This window comes from Nannobrachium achirus, assembly GCF_963921795.1.
Source record: "Nannobrachium achirus genome assembly, chromosome: 8".
NCBI classification, from domain to species: Eukaryota; Metazoa; Chordata; class Actinopteri; order Myctophiformes; family Myctophidae; genus Nannobrachium; species Nannobrachium achirus.
In genome coordinates, this window is record NC_137817.1 from 26,314,963 (window position 1) to 26,340,868 (window position 25,906).

The 25,906-nt window shown below is 43.1% G+C and overlaps 2 protein-coding genes across 2 annotated transcripts in view; both read right to left on the reverse strand.

Moving 5' to 3' along the window:
* Nucleotides 1-5,401: 5,401 nt before the first annotated feature.
* Nucleotides 5,402-6,156, reverse strand: kcne4 (potassium voltage-gated channel, Isk-related family, member 4). Its single transcript, XM_080731494.1, has one exon. It carries the CDS (start codon nucleotides 6,125-6,127, stop codon nucleotides 5,510-5,512), a length of 618 nt encoding a protein of 205 aa, XP_080587620.1. The 5' UTR covers nucleotides 6,128-6,156; the 3' UTR covers nucleotides 5,402-5,509.
* A 4,302-nt stretch (nucleotides 6,157-10,458) lies between these two features.
* acsl3a (acyl-CoA synthetase long chain family member 3a) overlaps nucleotides 10,459-25,906 on the reverse strand; it is a 45,390-nt gene continuing 29,942 nt past the window's right edge. The window contains exons 9-15 of the mRNA XM_080732374.1: nucleotides 20,757-20,896; nucleotides 19,682-19,854; nucleotides 17,571-17,645; nucleotides 16,351-16,542; nucleotides 13,938-14,052; nucleotides 13,149-13,306; nucleotides 10,459-12,656 (exon numbers count right to left, since the gene is read on the reverse strand). Coding sequence (XP_080588500.1) covers nucleotides 12,499-12,656; nucleotides 13,149-13,306; nucleotides 13,938-14,052; nucleotides 16,351-16,542; nucleotides 17,571-17,645; nucleotides 19,682-19,854; nucleotides 20,757-20,896 — 1,011 coding nt within the window. The 3' untranslated portion in view covers nucleotides 10,459-12,498. The remainder of the gene's footprint in view (nucleotides 12,657-13,148; nucleotides 13,307-13,937; nucleotides 14,053-16,350; nucleotides 16,543-17,570; nucleotides 17,646-19,681; nucleotides 19,855-20,756; nucleotides 20,897-25,906) is intronic.

Below are 25,906 nucleotides of genomic sequence, written 5' to 3' on the forward strand. Positions count from 1 at the left end.
TGAATTATTGGATATTCTTTCATTTTGTTGCATTCCTAGTCCTATGCCAATTTTCTGATGACTGAGTGGCTGGAGAGCCTTCTGACCAATTGCTTTTGGTCAGAAGATCTACCTGTAGATTAATATCAATATTTCACTCCACTTATGTATTTTTTCTTCTTTTTTGGGAGACTCCTCTCTGTACCACCAGTGGTACTCATACCGCAGGTTGAAAACCTGGTGGTCATACCAAAACCTGATGGTGAAAGTACACCATCATGCTTATCACAAGCTATCTGAATCAAAACATCTTTCAATTCTTCTTCATCTTGAAAATATGTTTATCCAGAAGTCACATAATGAAATGTTTTCAATATGGAACAAAGATAGGCATTCACATTGTGTTGAAGTTGTAGCAAATACTGTTGCAAACATAAACACATTTACATGATAAAGCAATTATTGAATTACTCAAATGTCATGGGATTTTGTTTCAACCCAAATATTGAATGAAATCATATACACATATGACAGGCTGCTTGCTGGGTAATGTCATTGAAAGCCAAATGACATGCTTGTTGCATTTAAAGGATAGATGCCAATGGTCATACATGGTTACATTTCTAACCACCTACCCACTATACCAAGACATCAGAGACACATACTTCCCACAGATTACACACACCCAAAGTGAGTTTGAAAACAGGACAAACGACATAAAACGCCCATACCTACTGAGAGAAATACAACAATGTGCGAACACAACACATAAAAGAAGGCTATAGACTGGATTACAACCAGAGTTCGAGTTATGTGGGAGCCAGTGGGGTCTTAGCTCCCATAGTTAAAGTCTGGGACCCCATAGTCAACAACCCCCTTTGGGGTCTCTTTTTTTCTAAGTGTGTTTTTTTTTTTTTTTTTTGTTTTTTCGTTTTTTTTTTTTTTTTTATGTTCCATTGGAAGAATTTATATTATTTATGTTAACTAGATATACTAAATAAACATGTTAGACAGTAAGACTGAACAATGACATCACACCGTTTAATCCTACTATTAATTTTATTATTATAAATCAGGCGCATTTAATGTGGGGTGTGAGTCTTCCTTTACCGTCCGGGTTATAACACACTCGCTGCAATGGTTCCTACCTTTCTGGATGCAGACCTACCCAGCTGCGTGGTCTCGCCATGGCCTGGGCATAGGCTAAGCTAGGAACCACTGCATCGAGTCTTTGCACTTCTAGCCACGGCCCGGACGGCAAAGGAAGGCGGACACGCCGGAGAGCAACAAAACAACCAAACAAAACAACGCTGTCTTAGCAAGACCATACCCGAGGGAAGTAGGGGTGCTGGGGGTGCGGCCGCACCCCCTCCCCCACGTCCCACCGCACCCCCTAAAGGGGGGTTGGGGGGAAAATATTGCCGATCGGCAAGTAGAGGCTCTGACATCAGTGGCGTGAAGTAGGAGCTATTGGCTACTTCTATTTCCAGTACAATTTCAAAATAAACATGTGTTGAATGATCGATTGTATAGACAAAAAAAAAGAAAGGCTCTTGTTTTGAAATGTGCTTCTGGGCACTGTTCAGAGAGGAAATGGCTTTCAAAGGACTTCCCTTTTAACTTGTCTGAACGTCTGTCTCTCCGTGCGTAACTGATGCGTCATGGACTCGGTGGATTATAACAATACGGCCATAAAGGAATATACAGAACACCAAGACAACACAACCTAGGCTATGAAGGGATTAAACATCGCCCTCTGCTAGCCCTGGCGTCCTCACTGGTGAGTCGTGGGCTCGTGGCTATAGACTTGTAATGATGAATGAATGCTATGTTATGCTGCTGTGCTGCCTGGCTAGGCTAACGTTTGGGCTAGCTAGTGGCTAATGGCTATGGTGTACCAGAACCATCGCCAATGAAGCCTGGGTTTCCGAGGCTAGCTGTTTCCTAACACTGGGGTCTGGACCGATGTGGCGGACACGTTGTATGGGTCACAACGCACTGAACACAGTGCGAAGCAACTCGTTGTGAGCTTGTACATCTGCTATTTTCACTACTTGTTTGGTACAAGGTAGTAATGTCTCTTGGTTCACGGGCTAAAAAGTTTGGGAACCATCATACTTGCTGTTGTAGACAGGTTCACGGGCTAAAATGTTTGCTTGCTGTTGTAGACAGTGGTGTAAAGTAACTAAGTAGATTAACTGAAAAGCTCTGGGAACTGTATGATTTTATGAAACTGGCACTTGTTGTCTGACTGTTGGTACCAAGAAATCCAGACTATATACCGAAAAATACCTGATTTAATATGATTTAATATAGGAAAATACTCGTTTTAGCCGACTTTATACCCGAAAAATAGGGCCCCCATAACTATGGGGGCCACCCCCATAACTATGGGGGCCCTATTTTTCGGCAGGGCCTTCGGCGCCGCTAGAGGGACCCCATAGCTCTCGGAGTATAACTCGAACTCTGATTACAACCACCCTTAGGACTACACCATTGATTGACATCTAGACCTACTGCACAGTATAAACAGAGCTGCTACCTTTTTTTGTATACTATTACTAGTAAGACGCCTCAGGGTGACATGCGACCTCGCCCTTGGCCATCTGGCCAGTGATATGGAACCAGTTACTGCATGATAGTCGACAATGTTATGTCAAAACATGGGCATTTCCAAATATGGGCATTCCCAGCTATGTCCTTACTATTGATAACATTGGGACAGGGTTCTCCATTTATGGGCATAATTAGTAAAGCCAAGCAGGGCCTTGGCGAATTAGGGCCTGGGTTTAATGCCTTGGGAACTCCATATTTGGGCATAAGGGGGTACCCTAACAGGGCATCATCTGAGAATGGCCATACTGTATATGGACATTTTATTTATTTTATCCTTTATTAATATATATCCATATACATATATGGACTTAATATTAACGTTTTCGGGTTGTGATATCACCTGTGATGTCACAGTGACAGTATAGATATCCAGGGTTTGATGATCTTTGATGAGGTGATGTCATGTGACATCACTTCCTGTACAGAAGGATGGAAGGACGGACAAGCTACGACATTTCTCATGGTATACTGACAACAAAAATCATGTTGAGAAAAAAGAAATGCTGCAATTTGTTCCAAAAGCGTTATAATGTGTATATAATGACACAATGTGACATACAGTAGCTCTGTTTACGCAATGCTGTACCCCGTCCAACTGTATATACTGTATGTTCCCCATTTTTTCAACTGTTATATTTTGACTCTTGCTTTGGCAATGCAAACGTATGTTTTCTCATGCCAATAAAGCTCCTTTGAATTTAAATTGAACACACAGCCTTCATAAACAACGGAAAATACAGAGAAAGAGAAAAATTGCAAGAATGAGAGCGAGAGGGAAAGAGATAAATACCATAATGAATTGTACACAGTATGTGACTCATTTCCACTCTCATTAATAGTGCATGTTTGAGGCAGGATTCAGAGACCACCACTATCTCACTTGTAGGGGCTTAAAAACAAACATCCTGTCTCAGACATATTCACTCTGCTTCTGTCTCTGCCTCTGTCTGTCTCTGCCTGTCTCTTCTCTCATGCTCTCTCTCTCTCTGAGAGACAAACTGTCTATGTTGTTCTCTTCAGATGCTGTTCCTTACATACACCTGGCTGTTTATCTGTAATCGCTCTCTCTCTCCCTCACACACACACCCACATGCACGCACGCAGATGCACACGCACGCACGCACGCACGCACGCGCACACACACACACACACACATACTACACACTAATGCATGCATGGCATGCAAATATACACATGTAGTTAGTCAGTCAGTCAGTCAGTCTGTCTGTCTCTTTCACACACACAGACACAAACGCATGCGTGCGTGCGTGCGTAAAAACACACATAAAACACTGTATTTAGGGGCCCATTTAGGACTCCCACTATTGTCATGCCTCACAACTCAGGGGCCAGCAGTCATGCTGAAAACTGTGTGTGTGTGTGTGTGTGTGTGTGTGTGTGTGTGTGTGTGTGTGTGTGTGTGTGTGTGTGTGTGTGTGTGTGTGTGTGTGTGTGTGTGTGTGTGTGTGTGTGTGTGTGTGTGTGGGTGGGTGGGTGGGTGGGTGCGTGTGTGCGTGCGTGCATATTATGGAGAGAGAGAGAGAGAGAGAGAGAGAATTATGGACTATATAAGATGTCATAAACCAGTGCCACCTGAGAGGATCAACAGCCCGGAAACTGTCCCTTGCTTTTTATTTATTCCCAGTCAATACACACCCACACACAATTAAGTGCAGGGATGGGGGCGAGTTTAGGTTGAGGCCCTTGCAATACAAGTCGCATCTATATGACATGCCCACAATAGGGCTCATGTGCATGGTTGTCAGACATGCAAATGGGAAACTTTTATTAGTCGCTTAGTAATATCAGCCACTCCATCAAATTGAAATGACAGTGAATGTTGGCTAATAGGTAGGTGCAATAGGAGAATGGCAATAAGTAAGCAGATGTCTTACTGGAATGGTTTCAAGTACTATGCCCATTTGAAATAGGTGCCCCCTGAAACCAACATGATGATGATAGAGCCCTATGCTATGTCCATTCTCTACTCTCCATCCTCCTCAGTAACAACTAGGCTAGTAATGTGTTATTACAATGCTGCCATCTAGCGGTTAAATAAAACATCACATCAAATAAGGAAGAAAAAGCAAAGACTTGTACAAAATTTATTCTCCTTTATTTTCCACACCACAGCAGACATTTTGTTTTAAATTAAGCCTCACAAAGTGAAAATAACAAATGGCATATTTACAGTGTGTTACTTTCATCAAGTATAACTACGAATGCTGGTATAGGCCTAACAGTGCGCAGTGTGTACTGTAGATCATAGTTACAACAAATACGATTTAGTTACAGACAAAACAAAACAAGCCTTAAAGATCTTTCAAGTGGGTCCCAGGTACATTTTACTCATGATCGAGCTACCCAGTAAAATCATCAGTGTTCATTTAACTCTGAGAGTGTGCAAGAGACCAAAAGGACCCTTATAGGGGCCCAAATTGACCCTAGACCCCGTGTAACTCTGAGAGAGTGGAAGTGGAAGACCCGGAGATCATTTGGTTCCATTAAGTATACTACACTAGTTAAATTTAACAACACCCAGGATTTTAGTGTATAGAAGCGCTCAAGAGCAGTCAAGTTCTATTTCATTCAGTCTGGTTGTAAATACTTGTCACACTCATTGAGTGAAAAGCCAATGGGAAACCAGACGAGTGGGCACCTGAGAAGACTGGGCACCTCAATATTAAATTTGCTGTTTTCAAAAATGGGGGGAAAAGGACATGCTTGAACATTTGGCAATTTGATAATTATGTACCATGCATGATGTTCAAATATTATAACCTGCCCTACTTTACATCTTTTCAGACCATTTTCCAATAGCCTACTAGCCAATCTCACATCGAGCTGCCCAGACTTCTCATAAAGTGCCAACTCCTCGTGTATCCAAGCCAACAACGAACAGCTCTATTTTTGGTCAGAGTTCTCCTTCCCTGTGGCGGAGGGGACTGTCGCCGGCCGAGTCGTCGCTGTTCTCCGGGCTCGATCCCTTGTCGCGAGGCGGGGTACTGGCGGTGTCCTCGGAGCCCTCCACCCCCGTCCCACTGTTGTCCGACTCCTCCTCCTCGATGGCGAAGCGCACGTCGGCGCTGGAGCACAGCGAGCTGACGCTGCTCTGCTCCCCGCAGAGCGCACAGGCCAGCGGGGACAGCGGGGACAGCGGGACTCTGCAGCCGCCGTGATCGTACATTCCATGCGGCTGCAGGGACGCCTGCACGACCCGCAGTGCCGCCGGCACGACGGGCAGCATATACGGGATGCTGTGCTTCTTGGGGAACGAGCCCCACTCTCGCTCTTCCTCCTCGTGCACCAGGCGCGTGAACACGTTCGACCTCCTCTTCTCTCGCCGCTTGGAGCGAACGTAGCCCAGCATCATACCGAACAGAAAGACTCCATAGAAGGACAGCACTATTAGAATGTACAGGTACGCGTTGCCAGCGCTCGTCCTGTTGTCCGTCTTATGGGACGCGCCTGGCCCTGACGTCTCGAGAAACAGAACCTCCGGCGCCGTGGAGTTGCGTGGTTGTTGTTCCATTCCCTGTGCAGCCTACGAGGGAGTCGAAAGTTTGCTGCAGAAGTGGGGAAAAAAAAGAGTATTATGCATGAGGATGCGCACTTTACGCACGGTTTTACGCACACACTTCAACAGCTTTAGAACAAGAAGCTGTACATTTTTTATTGCACATTTGAAACGAACCTCAAAACGCTCCTACAGAAAGAACATAAATTGTAAAAAAAAAAAAAAAAAAAAAAGTTGTAAAAAAAGGCAGGGTTTTTAAAACCTAAAAAGATAACCAAATGCTTTGTTAAAAAGGAATAGTCTACTCTTTAACCAAGTAAATATAACTTTTATTTCAACATGAATTAATAAGAAACAATAACCAGACACATATATTGCCTTTACACTGATTGAAACTGCCTCAAACTCACCAATAAAAGTAGCTGGGGTGCATATGAGCCTGTGTGTTGTGTGTCTCTGTTATGTGGCCTCTGGAGTTCTGCAAGCTGGAGGATGAACATGAGCATTTATGTTGGGACCCCAGGGTGTCATTAAGTCACGTGATGAGAGGGACTCAGTGGACAGAGAAGTTTGGCTCAGAGCTGAGGAGTTGCCTTGTGAACTTAACCCTCTAAGGCAGACTCACACGAAAACATTCAATACTGTATCTCCTATTTGCTGAAGCTGTGCTCGTTGTGTCAGCGCCTCTGACACAAGAGTATAGTATTACTGTACTGTAGTGAAAATGAGAGTAGTAGAAATAGACAGACAATTTAGGAAGACAGTCTGTTTGACATACATATAGAGCAGTGTTTCTCAAACTTCCACATTTCAAGGTCTCCATTTGGTTCCATTTGTACACTGTCAGAATTACAGACTTGTATGGGTCAATGTAAAAAAGACAGTAAAAAGTCTTATTTGGGATGTTCCTTTTAGGCAGGGTGTTTAACTGTACTTGTACTGTTTTGTACTACATTTCAATTGGAAATTTAATGAAAACCTTTGCTATCAGGTTTCTTGTTTGGGAGGGATGAGTTCAAGTTCAAGCAAATGTCAATTGAGTTGACAGTGATTTGTTTTAGGATGGTCCCATCTCCCAAATTATCGGATCCATTCAACAGACTAACTCCACTCCTCCCATCCCATTTACACCAGTCATCGCCGGGGGAAATAAGGTCATCGCTGTGAACCTGAGAGTCTAAACAACCCTAATAATTGGTAAGTGTTGAATTGGATTAGACGGCAGCCAGACGGTCATCGCGGTTTAGAATCAGAATCATCTAAATTGGAGGTTTACAGAAGTAAAAAAGCGTGTGAAATTTGTTTTTGTGCATATTTCCCATCATATCGTTTTTCTTTTCCATAGAAAAAAAAGAGAGGAAGAAGAAGGGAGGGGGAATTATTGAATTATTATTATTGAATGTTACTCAAGGCTGAGTTCATTCAGTTCACTTTAGTTTGTTGGGAAGATCAACGTCTTTCTCAGTGATGCTCCAGTGACGTTGTTTTCAAACCGTTTAATTTCAAGGACCCCTTAACTCAGAGTTACAGACCTGTAAAGGTCCATTTGGAATCCTCCCAAGGAACCCTGAGGGTCCCTGGACCCCACTTAGAGAAGTGAAGTAGGCCTACTAATATTTTAAACACTGGCATGCCTATTTTTAGCCCTGAATACAGGACGGTCATATACATGACCGTCCTGGTGCCGCCTCAACCTGAGGAGCAGTGGGGAATCCGACCCTCAACGGTTTGAGCTAGGAACGTCAGATTTCAAAAATAAAGTGCTTACCCAAGCCAACTTTGACAACGATTTGACGCTGTGCAACGTTCATTACACGCCGCTCCCGAATTGTTGAATAAAAAGCATTTTTATCCGAAATTATTTTGCTTAACATTGTATTTCCGGCTCGAGGCGCAGGTTAGATCATCATTTGGAAATGAGCCGGAAATACAATGTTAAGCAAAATAATTTCGGATAAAAATGCTTTTTATTCAACAATCCGGGAGCGGCGTGTAATCTGACGTTCCTAGCTCAAACCGTTGAGGGTCGGATTCCCCACTGCTCCTCAGGTTGAGGCGGCACCAGGACGGTCATGTATATGTCCTGTATTCAGGGCTAGTCTATTTTGGGCATGTCATTATTCTAAGCAAGTGTGAAACGTTGTAAGCTTGTAGATCTAGATCTGCTATTCATCATACGACTACGCAAATTGGGCTTAAAACTGCAATCCATAACCTTTTGTAGTGAGAACAAGAATTGACACAGTCAATATATAAGCTGGTCAGATGAAAAAAAAAATGTTTTTTGAAAAAAAAAAAAAAATGTTTTTTGAAAAAAAAAAAGTTTTGGAAAAAAATGTTTTTTGGAAAAAAAAAGTTTTGAAAAAACTCGGGCGTGCTCAAACAACAGTAATAACTGCGTATTACCTTACTGTACTTTACTGTACTGTATACTGTACCTCACTGTACTGTACTGTACATATTCTGTGTTCTATATCTATGAAGTCTGTGTTCTAGATCTATGAATTTTGTCACTCCCCCCCCCCGTGTATGTGTGTGTGTGTGTGTGTGTGTGTGTGTGTGTGTGTGTGTGTGTGTGTGTGTGTGTGTGTGTGTGTGTGTGTGTGTGACTTTTACTTATAACTGAGTACATCTACAGTGCAGTATTGATACTTTTAAGATACTTTAAAAAAAACAAGTGTAAAACATTTGAGTACTTTTTCCAACAGCTACTTTCCCCCATAGCCTGGAGGACTCCTGCTAAGTTTACAGTTGCCATATAGCCTATTACTCTATAAATCTATCTGTGATGTCTGATTTTACTAAAACTAGCATGCTTATTAGGCAGTAGTGGGAAAAGTACTCGCATTCTTTACTTAAGTATCATACAAGTGGAAGACTTGTATTCAAAATTTACTTGAGTACAAGTATAAAAAGTATTTGTATTGAAATGTACCAAAAGCAGAAAGTACGCATTATGCAGAACTTAATGTAACCAAGGTGTTCAAATAAGTGTATTGATTGTAGGCATTTTCCAAAATCTTGTGGTATTTCACTGCTACATATCGTTCTAAATATATGCTTTCTTGTCATTTAGTACAATGAATGTGTTACCGTGTCTCTAGAAATGTGCTCATTATTTGTGAAGATACTAACTGTAATTCTCAAAGACTCGCATTGGTTCATTCAGCACATCGTTTTTGCTCTGTTTCATTTGATATTAAAATGCAACTCGAATTAATCTACTGTGTGGACACTGATCAGATGACAGGAAGAAGCAGCTCATCAATGAATGTACTTTGTGTTGCTTTTGTAAATTGTGTAGGGTACGATATTTTCATGACTTCACACCAAAGCCCATATCATGGTCATAGAGTTAAATCATTGACAACTTGCATACTCGTTCAGTTCATATGTTAATGCAGATGGTATGCAGATGGTGTGACACATCACCTACTACAGCCTACAACGATGCCCAGGGCAACACTGCATATTGTCTATAAATGGCTCACAGTTTAAATAACGTACGGTTTATTTGGACAATCATCTGTAACAGATGAAGTATAATTAAATACGACGTGATTAACGTTTGTTTGACATCCTCATCACAATTACATTGGATGCATCGCGTTGATTAAAGTGAATGGCTGCTATAGTTTTGCTAGTTTTCATCACCTAATCACCTTCCTTTCATAACCTAATCTCTACGTTTAGAATTGAAAGAAGAAAAATAATGTTAATGTTAGTATGAAGCTAATTATAAAGCTTAAATGGATGATGATGTCAACAATGACTTGTGAAAATCAAAGAATGATAGCCGATCTACAAGCAATCACAAACATTTTGTACTTTGATGCCAATACTTTTGTACTTTTACTCAAGTATAGACCTCTCTTTTCTTCTGTTTCATTTATCACAAGCAGGCTGGCCACAGGCACCGCCTCAGTGTGAAGGAATGGTGCTCCCTGCTGGACAAAATATGTCATTACAGCAGTACAGATCTGGAGGGCCTGGCCAATGGATCATGAGCTCGGTGACCATGTGACATGGACAGCCAATCGGCAAATAGGTCCCCTGAATGTCTCAGGACAATGTAATCTGTTTAAAGAGCTGGTCCTGCTGACCAGCTAAAAACTTTTGAACTAAAACATATGGTTGACAACTCAACCCAAACTCATTCAACTCAAATGGAAATGACACACCTTCCTAAATGTGCTCGCTGTTGCTCAGCAGTAATATCAGCGCCTGTGTGGGGGACCCAGGTTACAGATACCAGGTAGGACATGACAGTAACGTATTGCAGCTTTAAGAACAATTGACCACAATGGACTACAGTTTCATTCAAACGACACAGGAGAGCCCACGTAGACCAAACACAATCTTTATTCATTGATTTCATTTGATCCGAGGCGAATTACAAATAAATATTGTTGGATGCACTTGTGTATCAAGGCCGATCTCCTCACATAAAAGAGGGAAAGGAGCTCCAGAACTGGGCTATGACAACAAAGCTTAAATAGATTCAAAATAGAGACTTTACATTTAGCTTTCTCCAGCGATCACTGCTCCACATTACATTAAGTATTTACAGTCAAGGAGAAGAATCACAACGAAACTAAATCAGGAATTGGACAGGCGTGTTATGTTTGAGCAGTATGACACACACTGTCAAGAAAACGTTAACATTAATCTTTGTGCAGTAATGTTTGGAACATCTCAGAAGTGGTTAGAGTCTAGAGACTGGAGCCACTCAGAAACAGGAGAAAAGGCAACAGGTGTCACATTGTGGGAATGCAGAGGCTGAGATTCTGAGTGCTGTTGAGCACATGCACTCCATCACACATGTGCAGATGTGGAAATTTCACAACTCGGCTACTCGGCCAGGAGGGCGATCCGTGAAGATAAATGGCGCCCAAAAACCAGAAGCCAAAGTTCTAAAAGTGGTAGATATTTCACTCAAAGCACCCGAGTGCGCCAAGTGGGTTTCTTTTTTTGGTGCCTTTCTTTCCATCTGTAACCAAACACCTTATTTGGACAAAGATGTAGTATTTTCATATTGCACGTTGTTTATAACAAAGCTTGGTGATGATTACATTAGACATTTGAGTGGTATGAGCAAACGGGACAGGCAAATGTGCTTTTCTTTTAGTGCACAATCATGGTCTGTAGGAGTAAAGGCATGTATTATCACAGTGGTAAAATACAATAGACCACATTTAGAGTACATTAAAGTACTTGGTGCAATTATCATCATTTTAAACCAATGCCAGGATAACCATTACTAGACTTGGTATAGTACATGTTCACTAAACTAATTTCTAATTTGCCCTCTAATGACCGCCTGCTATTGGTGTTCAATGTGCTGAGGGACACAGTGTCCCAGCACTACGAGCTGTGTGGCAGTGGGAGGGAAACTAAATAAACCACTCAACAGGACTGAAAACAAGTGAACTGTGAAACAAAATATGAGGGCTAATGGTCTCCTGACCTGCGGGAAACACGACGAGTCGCTAGGCACAACTAGGCTCGGAAATGAGAAATAAGTGAAAAGTAATCTTTGGGAGAGGACAGGAATTTGAAACCGCAAAGGAAATTAGTATAGTAGAAACATTAAGCATATCATCCATTAACAGATTTATGGAAATCATCGGCATAACTTGCGTAGAGTCTTTTGTTGATTTAGCATCTGAATCCGAGCTGAAAAAACAACCCCACAGCCCTGTTTACTCCACCCGGAGCTTCTCCTTGGAGTTCAACAGACAGCCGCCCCACCAAAACCTGCTGTTTCATAACTCATAATATGTGACAACGACACAAGTCCTCCCCGGAAAGGACAGGGAAAAGGGAGGCAGCAACGTACAGGGAGGGCTCTCATAAACGCTTTGCCTCAACACAAAGCTCTTCGCACCGCTCCTCAAGGCTAAGTGATTTGTGTTGATTAGAATTTCAAGTAAAAGCGGTTTCTGAGGTGAGAGTAATGCTTGATTTATACTCGCTCGCACACCAGTGCCGTGCACCAGAAATAATTTACAGGCTCACGAGTCACATCACATTTCGACATGATGCGTTGTGGGCTTGTAGATCTGTTAATTTTGGTTTGCAACACCAGCACACAACTAAATCAGGCTTAAGGTTAGTACATCATGCACAGTAGAGGGAAACATTGAAACACAGCCTCTATTCTCTGGCATCTGTATCTCATTTGCCCTATCCATCTTCATTTATCGTCTCTGGAGAACAAGGAGTTACCAAAGATTCAAGTAATTGTGGCTTTTGTGTAGTTTTTGTTTGTGGGTTGGTAGGGTGGCTTCCTGGAATATGGTACAAAAGTCACAGAGAAGGCATGGGGACAACCAAGTGCTGGTCTGTGTTTGGACGACGAATCATGCCGTTGCGGTCTTCATTAGCTACTTGCCACCGTACATTCTCTCAATGTCGTCCTGGTAGTGCGATTTCAGCTCCTTGCGCTTGAGCTTGAAGGCGTCGGTCACTAGGCCAGTCTCGGGGGTCCACGGCTCTGGACTCAAACGGATCTTGCGCGGGAATTCAAACCGCTCCAGTTGGGCTGGAAGGGGGAGAAGAGAAACTCAATGAATGGATTCTTAAATGGTTTCACACACTGGACCCCAAAAGTGACAAACAATTCAATATTAATCAGCTGTAAGTAGGGCTTTGTTTGTGACCCTGACAGACAGATAGACAGACAGTAGGAAACCTGACGTGGGGACAGTGTAGGGTTATTTTTCTTGTCAAGAACCCCCAAATTGATATGTAATTGACCACAGTTATATGGGGTAGTCAGGGGCGAGATTCAAAACTATCAGAAAATTTGCTAAAAAAGCTGATCTACAGCTCACAATGTGAGCTTTTAGATTGTCTCTTATTGCCATTTTAGGAAAATTATTGGATACTGACAAAACTAAGGACATTCTCCCCATGATGTTTGTTTTAGATACTTTTATGAACACAATAGAGTTTCAGTTGTGTTTTCTTTTTCTTTTTTCTATTAGAATTATTTTGTTTGTTTTGCTTAAAAATGAATAAGCGTGCTCCTCACCTGCCACGGCGGCCTCGGTGATGACCTTGAGCGCCAGCTCCTCCATGGCCACGTTGCTGCACAGCTCCTCCCACGAGCCCCGGATACCATGCTGCTCCGCCAGCGCCAGCAGCTGCTTCTGATTGGGCACCACGAAGCTGATCACGTACGTCTCGTCACTGCCAAGCAAAAAGCCAGGAAAGACGTCAAGAAAAGGCACAATTAACAACTGCTAACAATCATACACACATAAAGTGTACACGTGTACATACATATTACATGTGTCAGTGTGCATACTGTATTTTATTGTGTCAGTCTGAGAACCTGGAAACCACACATCTATCAGACGTACACAGGGAAATCCTGCCATGCACAGAGATTATAGGTTCTATATATTACTTGGGTAAATTAAAGTATTTAAAGTAGCGATCTGAATCTGAATGTGTGTATACGAATGCGGATACCCTGTGCGAATGCCAGGGTATCTCTGTTCAAACATCTCTCTCTTTGGGAAGAGGATATATTGCGTTTTGACTTTGTAAATCTAAATTCTCAATACAAGAGCAGGGAGAACAACTACTACTACCGCAGTTCTCTTTGTTACTTGTTCAAAATCACATTTTATTCACAAAAAAAGTGATGGATTGCAGCTTTAATCTTGGAAGCATTTTTAGAAACACACACACACACACACACACACACACACACACACACACACACACACACACATGCAGAAATACACAAATGTGCACTCAAATGGGCTTGCACGTGCATACCATGCAAACACATGCACACAGGTGTGTGGTCTACCTGTTGGCGTAGGCACAGATGTTGTCTATCAGTTTACAGTTCTTCAGCATGGCCTCCACCTTCCCCAGGGAGACGTACTCTCCCGCCTGCAGCTTCACCAGGTCCTTCTTACGGTCTGCACACAGGAGCAGGCATGACGCAACAAGTTCAACTCAATTCAATTCCATTTTATTACAGAGTCACATCACATCAACTTGTCTCAAGACCAGGGGCGTCACAAGGGGTAGGAAAGTGGGACTGAGTTACTGGGGCCCAAGGTGGAGGGGCCCTAATAACTTTATCTATTGAAAAATAGCAGATATACAAGCTCACAGCGCAGCACCGAGTGCCGCGCTGTGAGCTTGTAGATCTGCTATGAAAAGTTGTGAAAATGTGTGAAAGTCTTTGAATATATGTATTTTTTAAGCGAACATTTCTAACTCAAATTTGGCTTCTGGGGGTCCCTGGAACTAAATATTTTGAGATCGGGGTCCGTGGCCAAATACATATCATCTTGGGGGTCCTTGACATAGGTTTCTTGCACATATTTTCACGATTTTTTCAAAAATAGCAGCTCTACAAGCTCACAGCGCGGCACTCGGTGCCGCGCTGTGAGCTTGTATATCTGCTATTTTTCAATAGTTAACATTCATGGGGGGCCCGCAGTGAATCCTTGTACCCAGGGCCCAGAATTTGGTGTGACGCCCCTGCTCAAGACACTTTGCATGTAGAGCAGAGACCTGACCTAGAGTACCACCATGAGCAAGCATTTTTGTGACAGTGGCAACGAATTTTGCGACACTGGCAAAACTCCGACAGTTCAATTAATCGATTTCATCGATTATACATAACATATTTAAAATTGTAATAAAATAATTGACTAATAATCTATCTGTCTTGCGCATAGAGTGCAAGACAGATTAAATATTTGGGCCATATCATCTCAAATGACCTTTCTGATGACATAAATAGACAGTTTCCAATTTGTTAAAATCAAGTGAATATGCAGTGTCACAAATGTATTTCTATCGTCTGTTAATTTCTACGCAGATTTTATTTGTGTTAACGTAGGGTAAAGTAGGATACCTTCACTCATGAACAATGGTGGTGTCTGTGGACTTTGTTCTTTGTTTTTTTTACCGTGACGTGGCCCGAATTATTTTTTAACATGGACTCCAATGGCACTTGCGTCTCTGGACCCCATGACCATGACGTAAATGCGTCCCTGGGCGACGTGAACGCGTGCCTGACGCAGGACGCGGACGTATTGACTTCACTGTATAAGTACAGATTTAAGTGTAGGGCATTTGAGTCCGTGAATGACATCATCACCGTCATAATCAACCCCATACGTAGTTCTGTCATGTTCTATCTATTGGTCACACATGTCTGTATGTCAAAAACTGAACATAGTGGATGTTTCTTTTTTGTTTTAGTTTAGTTTAGTTTATTTATTTATATATTATTGTGTTGTTTTTATTGTAATATGGATATCCCCTGGGTCTGAATAAAGATTTAATTCAATATCCATAATATTGTAAATATTGAATACTGCAGATGTAAAAGCTTCACAACAAAAACATTTTCTTCTTCCAAAACGTACTTATCGATTAATCAAAACGTAATCGGACAGAATAATTGATAAAATAATCAATAGTTGCAGCCTGACACAGGTGCCACACTGTGTGTGTGTGTGTGTGTGTGTGTGTGTGTGTGTGTGTGTGTGTGTGTGTGTGTGTGTGTGTGTGTGTGTGTGTGTGTGTGTGTTCAAAAGGACGACACTGGTGCAAAATGCAGATTTACAGTAAGACAGCTGGTTTGCCTAAGGGCGAACAATCTACAAAGAAAGGCAATACAAATAAACATCCATTATGCATGGCAAACCGCATGTGCGTATGTTTATGCATGTGTGTGTGTGTCTATCTTCAAAGGGGGAGAGACGCTGTAGGGATGTCCCATTTTCAGTCTGACCAGTCTGATGTAGATAAGAGAACAGTTAGGGTTTCTGGCTGTAAACACGACTCGGGAGGGAATTCTGGGAAGTGAGGTAAATGTAAGTCATCAGAACAGTTCCCTGGGAGCGGCCATGACAGACTGACGACAATGAAGGTGGAAGGTTCTCTGGAAGAGACCCAGGAATACAGGGCATTCTGAGTGTGCTGATAATCCAGGGAAAACCCAGGAATTCAGAGTAGCCTTATGTTTAACCAGTTCAACCAGGCATATTGCTACTGTTGGTCCTTTGAAAGCTAGGTAAGTAGAGTAAAGCCAAGTAAAAGACAAATTAAATACCATCTTCAGTGGGAAAAGTTCCCCCTAACGGACCCATGAATTTTGTTCAGAGATTTTCTTTCTTTTCTTTTTTTAAATGAGGAACATGTGAAGAGCTCTACATCCATCCATCCATCCCTCCCTCCCTTCCATGCATCCTCACCAATAATCTTCAGACATCCATCTTTATGGAACTCTCCTATGTCTCCGGTGCAGAACCACCGCTGGCCGCTCTTGTCTACAATGAAGTCCTCCTGGTTCTTCAGCTCCTTCTTATAGTAACCCATGGTTACGTTGGGCCCACCAACAATGATCTCCCCTCGCGGGTGTGGCTTGTCTGTGCTACGGTATCCACCTGGAATAGATTACAGTGGAATCAATACAAAACGAATGGCCATGGCTGTGTAGCACAATAGACTAGAGGATAAAGCACTACTGCGTAGACTTCAAGTGGGTCTGATCAACTACAATAGACCCATAAACTATAAGATAAGACACAGAAATATGAGATGAATAGATGAAATGATGATGCAGTATGTAGAAAGTAACACAGTGGACTTCAAAATGCGGGTCTGGGGGAACCCTGAGGGCGTCCCAGAGGGCCCCCAGCAAAATGAGTTTGATCACTTCAACCATATTTCATTGCGAGGTCTACAAGCTCGCAACGTGGCATTTTGTGTGAATTTGGAACAAGCTTGGTCATTTTCTCTGCTCTTCTCTCTGTTTTGCGCCAGGGTCCCTGCCTGGCACAAAATCCTTTCAGATGGGGTTCCGCCAATCAATTTTGTGGGTCACTGTCACTGACATGAAAATGTTTGAGAGTCACTATTGTAAACAGTGCAGGAGAGTGGAGTGTTGTCCTTACAAGGATATGAGCAGACTGTGGTTTCTGTGGTTGCTGCTCATAGGAGATGTGGTGACGTCTCCCCTGTGAGACTGGCAACCTTTCTCACCAACCAGGTCATGTGGACAGAACGACCTGAGGATTCTTTCTGACGTATGTCCAGGGGATGTCCTTGATGTACAAGGACGTCCCCTGGACATTACACTAGTAAAGTACAGTATGTCGCAGGGACTTACCCACAATCCAGCCCTTAATGACAAATGCCAAGCAGAGAGGGATTGGGTCTCATTTAGAGTTGATCCGGCCGAGGTTCGAACCCCAACCTCCCAGTATCAGGGCAGACACTCTAACTACAAGGCCACTGAACCGATGAAATTCATCCTTGGAGGTTTTTAACTTCGAGAGTGTACAAATAGACCCATTTAGTTCCCTTTGTACACTCTGTGGGGGTCCGTGGCCTAATGCATACCAAACTGTGGGTCTAATGTAGGGTGAGTGTGTGTGAGTATGTACAGTGATGAACTGTGTTTGTCACCTACCCTCCACCCAGTCCTTCAACTTGATCTCACTGCAAACCAGGGGCCCGCCAACTCTTCCTGTGCTGTAATCCCACACTGGAATAACACGCACGCACGCACGCACGCACGCACGCACGCACGCACGCACGCACACACGCACACACACACACACACACACACACACACACACACACACACACACACACACACACACAAACATTATCACAAGCTGTGCCGATTAGTGAGATGCACGCTATAGCATCTGTGCACAACATTGTCACCACGGTAACCAGTCCCCCCCCCCTCACCATGGTAACCCCATCCCCAAAGGAATGTCCACACACAGCCCAGTGTTTTTCCAGCTTCAGACTGCTTGGGAAAAAGCTCCCAATATTTCCATTATTTCACAAATCAGCTGAGTGCGTCACGGGGTGCGTCTAAACACAATGAGTGGAGTGTCACATCATCACAGAGAAATGTCCCGGCATCCTATTATTCAGAATTGTTCGGAATGGCCCAGGATCGTATCCCAAAAGGTCGCTTTAGAATGGACTCCTGCAGGGAGTTTTGGTCGGCCCAAAACAACCTGGCGACGCACTGTAGCAGCTGAGCTAAATGAGATGAACCTGACATGCGGCGAGGCACAACATGCAGCACAAGACAGGTCCCGATGGAGGCAAATCGTTAAAGCCTTATTTTCCACTTTGGACAACGAGGATTAAAGCATTCCACTAAATACTAAATGAATGTGTATCCTCATATCTACAGTATATTCTAGCCTTAATCCTTCGACTACAGCCCTGGTGATGTTAACCTCACTAACCCCAAATCCTGCCCCCTATGGTATACAGGTCTTTCAAAGTAGCGTATTTGATAGGCATTATGCACTGGCGTATGCCCTGGCCACACGAATAGTCGCGGATCATAGATTATACTATGACCTCAAAAAAAGTCTAGAACACACCACTGATGCCTACTGTACCTGTAAGCCAGGCCTTAAATTAAGAACCTGAGGTCTTGGAGGGAACTTCTCCAGAAATGTTCAGTATCTCCAGTCTTTGTTATACATACAGTAGATACACAGTGACGCACCAGACATACAGTAAATGTGGATCCTACAGTGCCTGGAATGTCTCACTGCAGTCAGTACACTCATGTGGTTTGTGGTTCCTTCAGTATCATGAATATGATTATCTAGTCCTATCTGACTGTCAGTATTTGTTTTTCCATAGCCCCCCATCTTTCCATTGACCCCACCATCGATCAATCTGGGCTCTGTCTCCTCCCCTCATGCTTTTATCTCTATCCATTTTCCCGCAACTCCTTTCTTCCTTTGTCAAGCAACTCCCCCTTTTCTCCAACAGCAACCCTCTCTGTCTCTTTCCCCACTCTCTTATTATAGCTGCCAGTATTGTTATTGGGGTCATTATAGTTTTTGATGATGTTGTTGTTGCTGTAGTTATTACTGTTGTCCACTGTTGTCTCTCTCCTCTCTCCCTATCGCGACCACGGTTTTCCCAGGGACCCTGAGCGCAACGGTGGGGGCCGATGGGCAAGGAGGGTCGCGAGCTCCCAACATCACATCCGATAAAGGAAATCATTAAATGGAAAACATTAAATTAACTTCTGAAAAGGCTTCTAGGCGTACACTAGCCTACTACCGCGATCGCCTCCCTATCATGGGAAGCACTCTAACAGAATCTCTTTTATGCCCATACTGTATATGGAGATCCCTGATGTCATCAATATTAAGCCCATATCTAACAGGACTTCATATGGGAATGCCCATATATGGAAGAAGAAAGCCCATATATGTGTGGCTGGTTCAGACAGGGATCTCCATGTATGGGCATAAAAGGGATTGTATGTATGATGTCAGATGTGATAGACGTCATAGGATTTTCACATAACGAATAACTGAGAAAGCATGTTTGAGATCTCCATATACAGTACATGGATCTCATATATGGGTACCAGGGGTCTCCATATAGGGGTAACTGGTCCGATATACATCACTGGCCAGACGGCCAAGACATGGCGCGATCTCGCCCTTTAGGGCCCTGAGGCGTCTTACTAGTGTTATAATGTTATAATATACCACTGGTATAATGTACATTATGTATGTCTCTTACGCTCGCTGATGGTGCCAGCTCCACAGGTCTCTGTCAGTCCATAGCCCTGTCCCACGGGACAGCAGAGACACACGTTCATGAAGCGCTGCGTGGCGGCAGAGAGCGGCGCTCCGCCTGACAGCAGCACCCGCGTACGACCGCCCAGCAGGGAGCGAATCTTGTTGAACACCAGCCTGGACAGCACAGGGAGACAAGAGGGGTAGCGTTAGGGCTGTCACCAGTACGACAGTTTACTTGATGTGATTAACGATTTCATTGTGTTTATGTTATTGAACATTAGAAAATTATGAATAGAAATTACATTTCTGTTCGGATTTAGACAGGCTTTGTAAACCTTATGACTGTTATGATTATGACTGTTTTGACAATTATGCAAAACATTATTGCGATTATCTCAAATAATTGTGATTGGGCTATTACCGCCGGTATGTAATACAAAAGAGGTGTAATTCAAAAGAGTGGACAAGAGATAGCATTGGACAGAAAGTCACGTGACATTTGTATTGAAGTTAATGGGGAGGATTCACAGCTTTTGGCGTTTTATAGTCGTCTATGCACGGAATTGTGGCTTGTCAATCTGTGTTTTTTATTTGAATGACTTGGAGAGAGACCGGGTTGGTGTGTGTGTGCATGTAGGAGGTGGTTAGAAAGAAGAGTGTTAGAGAAGTGGCAAGTGGAGGGGAGGACAAAAAAAGAGGGACAAGAGAAGGAAAAAGACGAGGAGAGCAGGAAATAAAAACAGAATAAAGAGGGAGAGAGGGGACAGTACTGTTAATATGCATGTCGAGTAGGTCAGGATTAAATGAGAGATCATTTGAGAGGACATGTAATCGATGAATTTGTTTATGTATGCAAGGACTTGTCAGTATGTGTTTCCACGAGTGCGTTTGACTGCATATACTGTATGCATGCGTGACATGTGTGTACATCTGTTACGTACATATACAAAATTAGTCAGGGATAACACGGTGTGTGTGTGTGTGTGTGTGTGTGTGTGTGTGTGTGTGTGTGTGTGTGTGTGTGTGTGTGTGTGTGTGTGTGTGTGTGTGTGTGTGTGTGTGTGTGTGTGTCATACTTGTCACATAGAGGCGTGCTGTGTCCCTTGGCCAGCTGCTCCAGTTTATAATTGTAGGCGAGGATGAACAGGGTCCTCTGAACACTATTCATCTCCTCCACCTTGGTCATCACATTCTTATAGATACGGTCCATGATCTCCTAAAGACAGAGAGACGGGGGGAGTGTTAGACCAGGAGGGCAGAGAGTGACTGTGGAAGAGAGAGGGCTGTGTTTTAAGAATAAATTAGAGAAACGGTAGCACATTTAATCTATAAATGTGTGTCTGTGTGTTTCCTCATGTATCTCGAGAACAATCCGACTGATCGACTTGTCATGTGTATTGCCAAGGACGAGAGGGAGTGACGTGGGAAGTCGGTCGGATCAGCGGTTGTCCAGAAGATCTATAAATACACAAACCTCTGTATCTGTCTGTCTGGCTGTGTCCCTTTCATGCCCATAATATGGAGATCGCCTACTATGTACTATGACAAAGGGCACAACAGGTGTCTGACAACAGGTCCAACGGATATAGCATAACTGATGGACATGGTTTCCCAACAGGCATCAGCCTCGTATACCGGTAGATGAATCAAAACAGGACGTAAGATGAAAAAGATTGAGAAGAGAGAGAAGGAGACTAAAACAGAACACGAGTGCAAGAGAGAGACAGTGGGGAAACTGGTGAAAAAAAGAAAGATTGTAGCGAAAGGGATAAAGAGAGAGGCAGAGAGAATGCGCACAGTGGGATGGAGGAATAGAGATATATTAGAGAGAGTGACAGTGCCAACATCTTTCAAATATGTTGGTCAGTAATGTCCTATTTCTCTCCAGCCAAAACACACAGATGTGTGTCCAACGCTGCATACTGTAGTGTAGCTGCTATCCTCCAGCACCTAATAAGGGCCTTTGGACAAAACCCAGAGCAGCCTCTGACACCTGGAGGGCCTGGTCCTGCTGTACACTGCATTGGGCCCAGATAACACCAAAGTGAACCCGTATAGTCGGAGGCCTTAAGGATATCTCGCGCTAATCAGTCTAAAAGCGCGAAATTTTGCACAGATGTAGCTCAGGGCATGCTCTAATGATTTAGCTAGGGCGCCCGAGTCGGCGACCTTGGGGGTCGCCACAGCGGCCAAATCAAGTTGGGCTCCCATCGACTTTCAATACAGGAGGAAAATACCCAGAAAAACACTTTTTTTCTGGGTATTTAAGTAGGATGTGAGGGGTCTAGCTAGGGGTTTGTCATGATGCTGAATCCACTGCAAGCATTTGTTTTGCACAAAAAACATTCCTTGGGCTAGAAATGGCCTCAGAGAACGATGCATTTATGGGTGAGCATTCATGTTAGTCGGAGGCCTTAGGTTTTTTTTCTCTCGTGCTAATCAGTCTAAAAGCGCCAAATTTGATGATGAAAAGTGATGAGTCATCACTTTTCAGAGTTTTGTGGGTGTTTTCTGGAGCTGTGGCGACCTCGAATGTCGCAGACTCGGGCGCCCTAGCTAAATCATTAGAGCATACCCTGGGCTACATCTGTACAAAATTTGGCGCTTTTAGACTAATTAGCACGACATTACCATGTCATCTCCCTAACGTCTCCGACTAGTAACTGCTAATAATGTATTCAATCAATATTCAATCAATCAATCAATCAAGTATTCAATCAAAATCAGATGAGACATTCATTAGAGGCCTATCACCAGTAGCAACCATCACGTTGCATACACAAACTTTAGAAGGCTATCATAGCCAATTAGGAGGGAATATGGGAAATGGGACAGATCCATGTTGATGACATGACTTTAGAGATACTGTGTACCGCTTTGTGTGATTTTATTTTAGGCCAAAATCTGTAGGAGCCATGTCCAAAAATAGGTTTTGCAAAAAATCGGCATGATGGTGGCGCTAGAAGAGGGCCATGTGAGAAAACAGGGGCGGAGGTGTGTGCAAAGTTTAGCATGGATAGGGGCAACGGTGGCGGAGATAAGAGTAGGGGGAAAAGTGTGACAGACGTGACGTGACGTGACGTGACGTGACGTGACGTGACTGACAGACAGCCGGTGGAGCTTTTCATAGTCATTTGCGACCTGACGGACGCAATGATACCACTGTCTCCACCACAAATACCATGACCAGATCAAGGCTCCTAGTCATATGCACTGTACACGTGATTATGCTGTATATGCAAAGCTATGATTTGTGGGTGCAACGTGGTTCATATAGTGTAAGTATGTGTAAACTTCACTCCTAAAGCCTGATTTATACTTACAGTAGTTACGCAGCAGTGTCGCACGTGGAAATAGGCAATCTACAAGCTCACAAGCTTGTAGTATAAATCAGGCTTTACTCCCACTGCGTCTCATGACTTGGATCCCTTTCAGGTGGCAAGCAAGTGGATAAGTGTAAATCCAGCTTCTGTCACACGGTGCCAGTGAGCGTGTTTGTGATTAACATGAAGTGCCTGGCAGTTACTCAGGCCGGTGTTAGGCATATGAGGCTAAAGGTACAGTACTGTACTGTATATACAGTAGGTGACTAAAATGTACAAATCATTGTTTTAATGTTATGTTGCAGTTGGCGATGCTAGTAGCTTCTATGAACAATATGAAATGATGATGTACAGTACTGTATGTTACATCAGGGGTCTTCAACGTTTTCAGGCCAAGGACCCCTTAGCAGAGAGAGAGAGAGAGAGAAAGATGAAGCAGGGACCCCCTCTACATGTTGTATAAATGTGTGATGAAGATTCTCATCGATTTCATAGATAGATTCATAGACTTGTTTGACACTTAACCACCGTAAATCATAAATCGATACTTAGTAAACTGGACCTTTCACTCTGTATTTTTCTCTTTTTTACCTATACACCAAACCTATTTGCCGTCGATCGAGAGCTTGTAGATCTGCTATTTTTGGCCAAAGATCAAGTTGTTCATTTAAAAGAATGATCCTATCACACAAAGATGTGGCTGCCCCCCTGTAGTAACTCTGAGGACCCCCTGTTGAAGACCCCTGTCTTACATGATGGTTGCTGGCCTTAATATGGAAACTAGTAGTTTGCTAAGTTGAGGAGGCGTGGGCTGTGTTACTGGGTTATACAAATAAACATCCTTCTCTTGCCTAGGGCTGGGTCAGGCGTTCCCAAACCTTTCCATGCAAATGACCCCCAAATACGACCTTATCTAAGTTTCACCCGTTTCAGTTGAAAAGGGACCGTCCTCCCAGAGGTCCGACTTGCAAGAATTGAATAACTCGCCCACTAATAGAAACAGTGGAACAGTGCACACAGTTACTGTGATTACACAATACAGTATTTCTTGATATTTTGCCTGGTGGTAACTCGTTTGTTCTAGCTGGATATCTGGGGCTAGTGCTGTGCGCCCATTGAAATCATGACGAGAAAAGGAAATTCATTTTCAAGGATTACCTCACTAAAGGCATACTGTATTTAGAAACTCTAGACTACCTTTACATTTTTTATATGCCGTTCACTGGGCCACTCAATTCTGGATGGCAATGCTGTGTGAATGGGTCTTGGAACTGACTGGACCTAAAGTGAAAAGGGTGGTCCAAACCGTGGTATCTTGCAGACTTTAAACTGCAGATGCTGTGGACTAGTGTCTAATATTGGGTGCAGCCATAGAATATATAATAGAGAGCGGATAGCCCCGCCCCCAGCCATTCACTTCAATGCAAGTGCTCAGTGGCGTTTTGAAGCATGCGGAAGTAGCTGAATCAAGGTGCATTCTGGGGGAAATTGGAACCAGATTTGGTTCCAAAATGTTTGACGTCGAGACGTAATGACGTCACGAACGACGTCGACGTCCATTGAACCCTATTGTAGACCCCAGCTGCGCGCTCTTATGCTCGTGCATGTATGTTTCACCCCGCCTGAAATTCCAGCTTTGGCCAGTAGGGCGGACGCTTCAACATTTACAAGCCGTTCTGGGGGCTTGGGTGCAGCTGATGCAGCAATGCTAAGTTAAGTTGTAAACTTGAAATTAGTCAAGTGCTAATCAAACATAAACAATCTGGCATGCAGTATGTCCACCATTATTGTTGTCATTATAATGAGCATTACAAAAAGCAACAATGGGCATGTGCAAATTGAGTTAGTGACTTAGTTTCTCCAAGCACTTTTGCATAGATACGTCTACCCTGAAACGGATCTTCTTCACGTAAGAATGTGCTTTTAAAAAGCCCTTTTCATATGGATAAAAGTCCCAAAACAGAAGGAAAATGTTAGTTTTGAAAAATATCTATGCTAGCGTGGACAGGGCCCAAACAAAGTCAATCATAACAAATAAGTGGAGTGAAGAAGCCATCTCATGGCAGGGGAGCACCATGTGCACGGCAGGCATGGAAACTGATGACTCCTAACCAGAGGGGCAGGACAGATAAATGGAGCCAACGCACAGGAACAGAGGCTATTACATTTTGTTTGCACCAAGGAAGGAGGAGGAAGGATTCTTCGTTTTCAATTTTAGCATACTGTATTCTTAGTTGAGTTTGTATTCGTTTTAGTGTTAGTTATAGATTTAGTCAGGGGAGATAAACCAAGATCAGACAAAATAGCGAATCTCCAAGCTCACAAGGCATCGTGGTTGTGAGTTTAGATGGCTATTTTCGTTATTTTGTATGATTTTGGCAACAGGTCTAAAAATATGGAAAATAATGGAAGACACGATTTCATATCCACCCAAAATATTAGGCTCATGTATGAAATAATGTCAAAGACTAAAACTAAAGTAATGATTTTAGTTTGTTTTTAGTTAGTTTTGAAAACACATAATACAAAAATGTTGTATGGCCATGTCCTAATGTGTGATTTGTGAAACAGTGTAGGGAAGGAGCCCCACACACTAGTGCAGTGGTTCTCAACCTTTTATGGCTGTGACCCCCAAAATAATCATATTTGAACTGGGGACCCCCCACCGTGACGAGCACTTGGAATTGTCGGAGTTGGCATTACATTTAGTTTGACCCCATCTAGTCCATTGTAGATCGGCTATTTTCACAATTTCTGCCTCTAATATTTGACACTTTGACCAATGTTTGACCAGAGGTACTAGGGATCCCTGGCTAATACGACAAATATGCCTTAATACATTATAATTGTCCTTTATAACTACAATGTAAAATTAAAAACACCGTAATTATTTTATTTCTTCT

Coding starts and splice junctions, on each gene's coding strand:
- kcne4 (XM_080731494.1), bottom strand. CDS start 6,127: ATGGAACAACAACCACGCAACTCCACGGCGCCGGAGGTTCTGTTTCTC.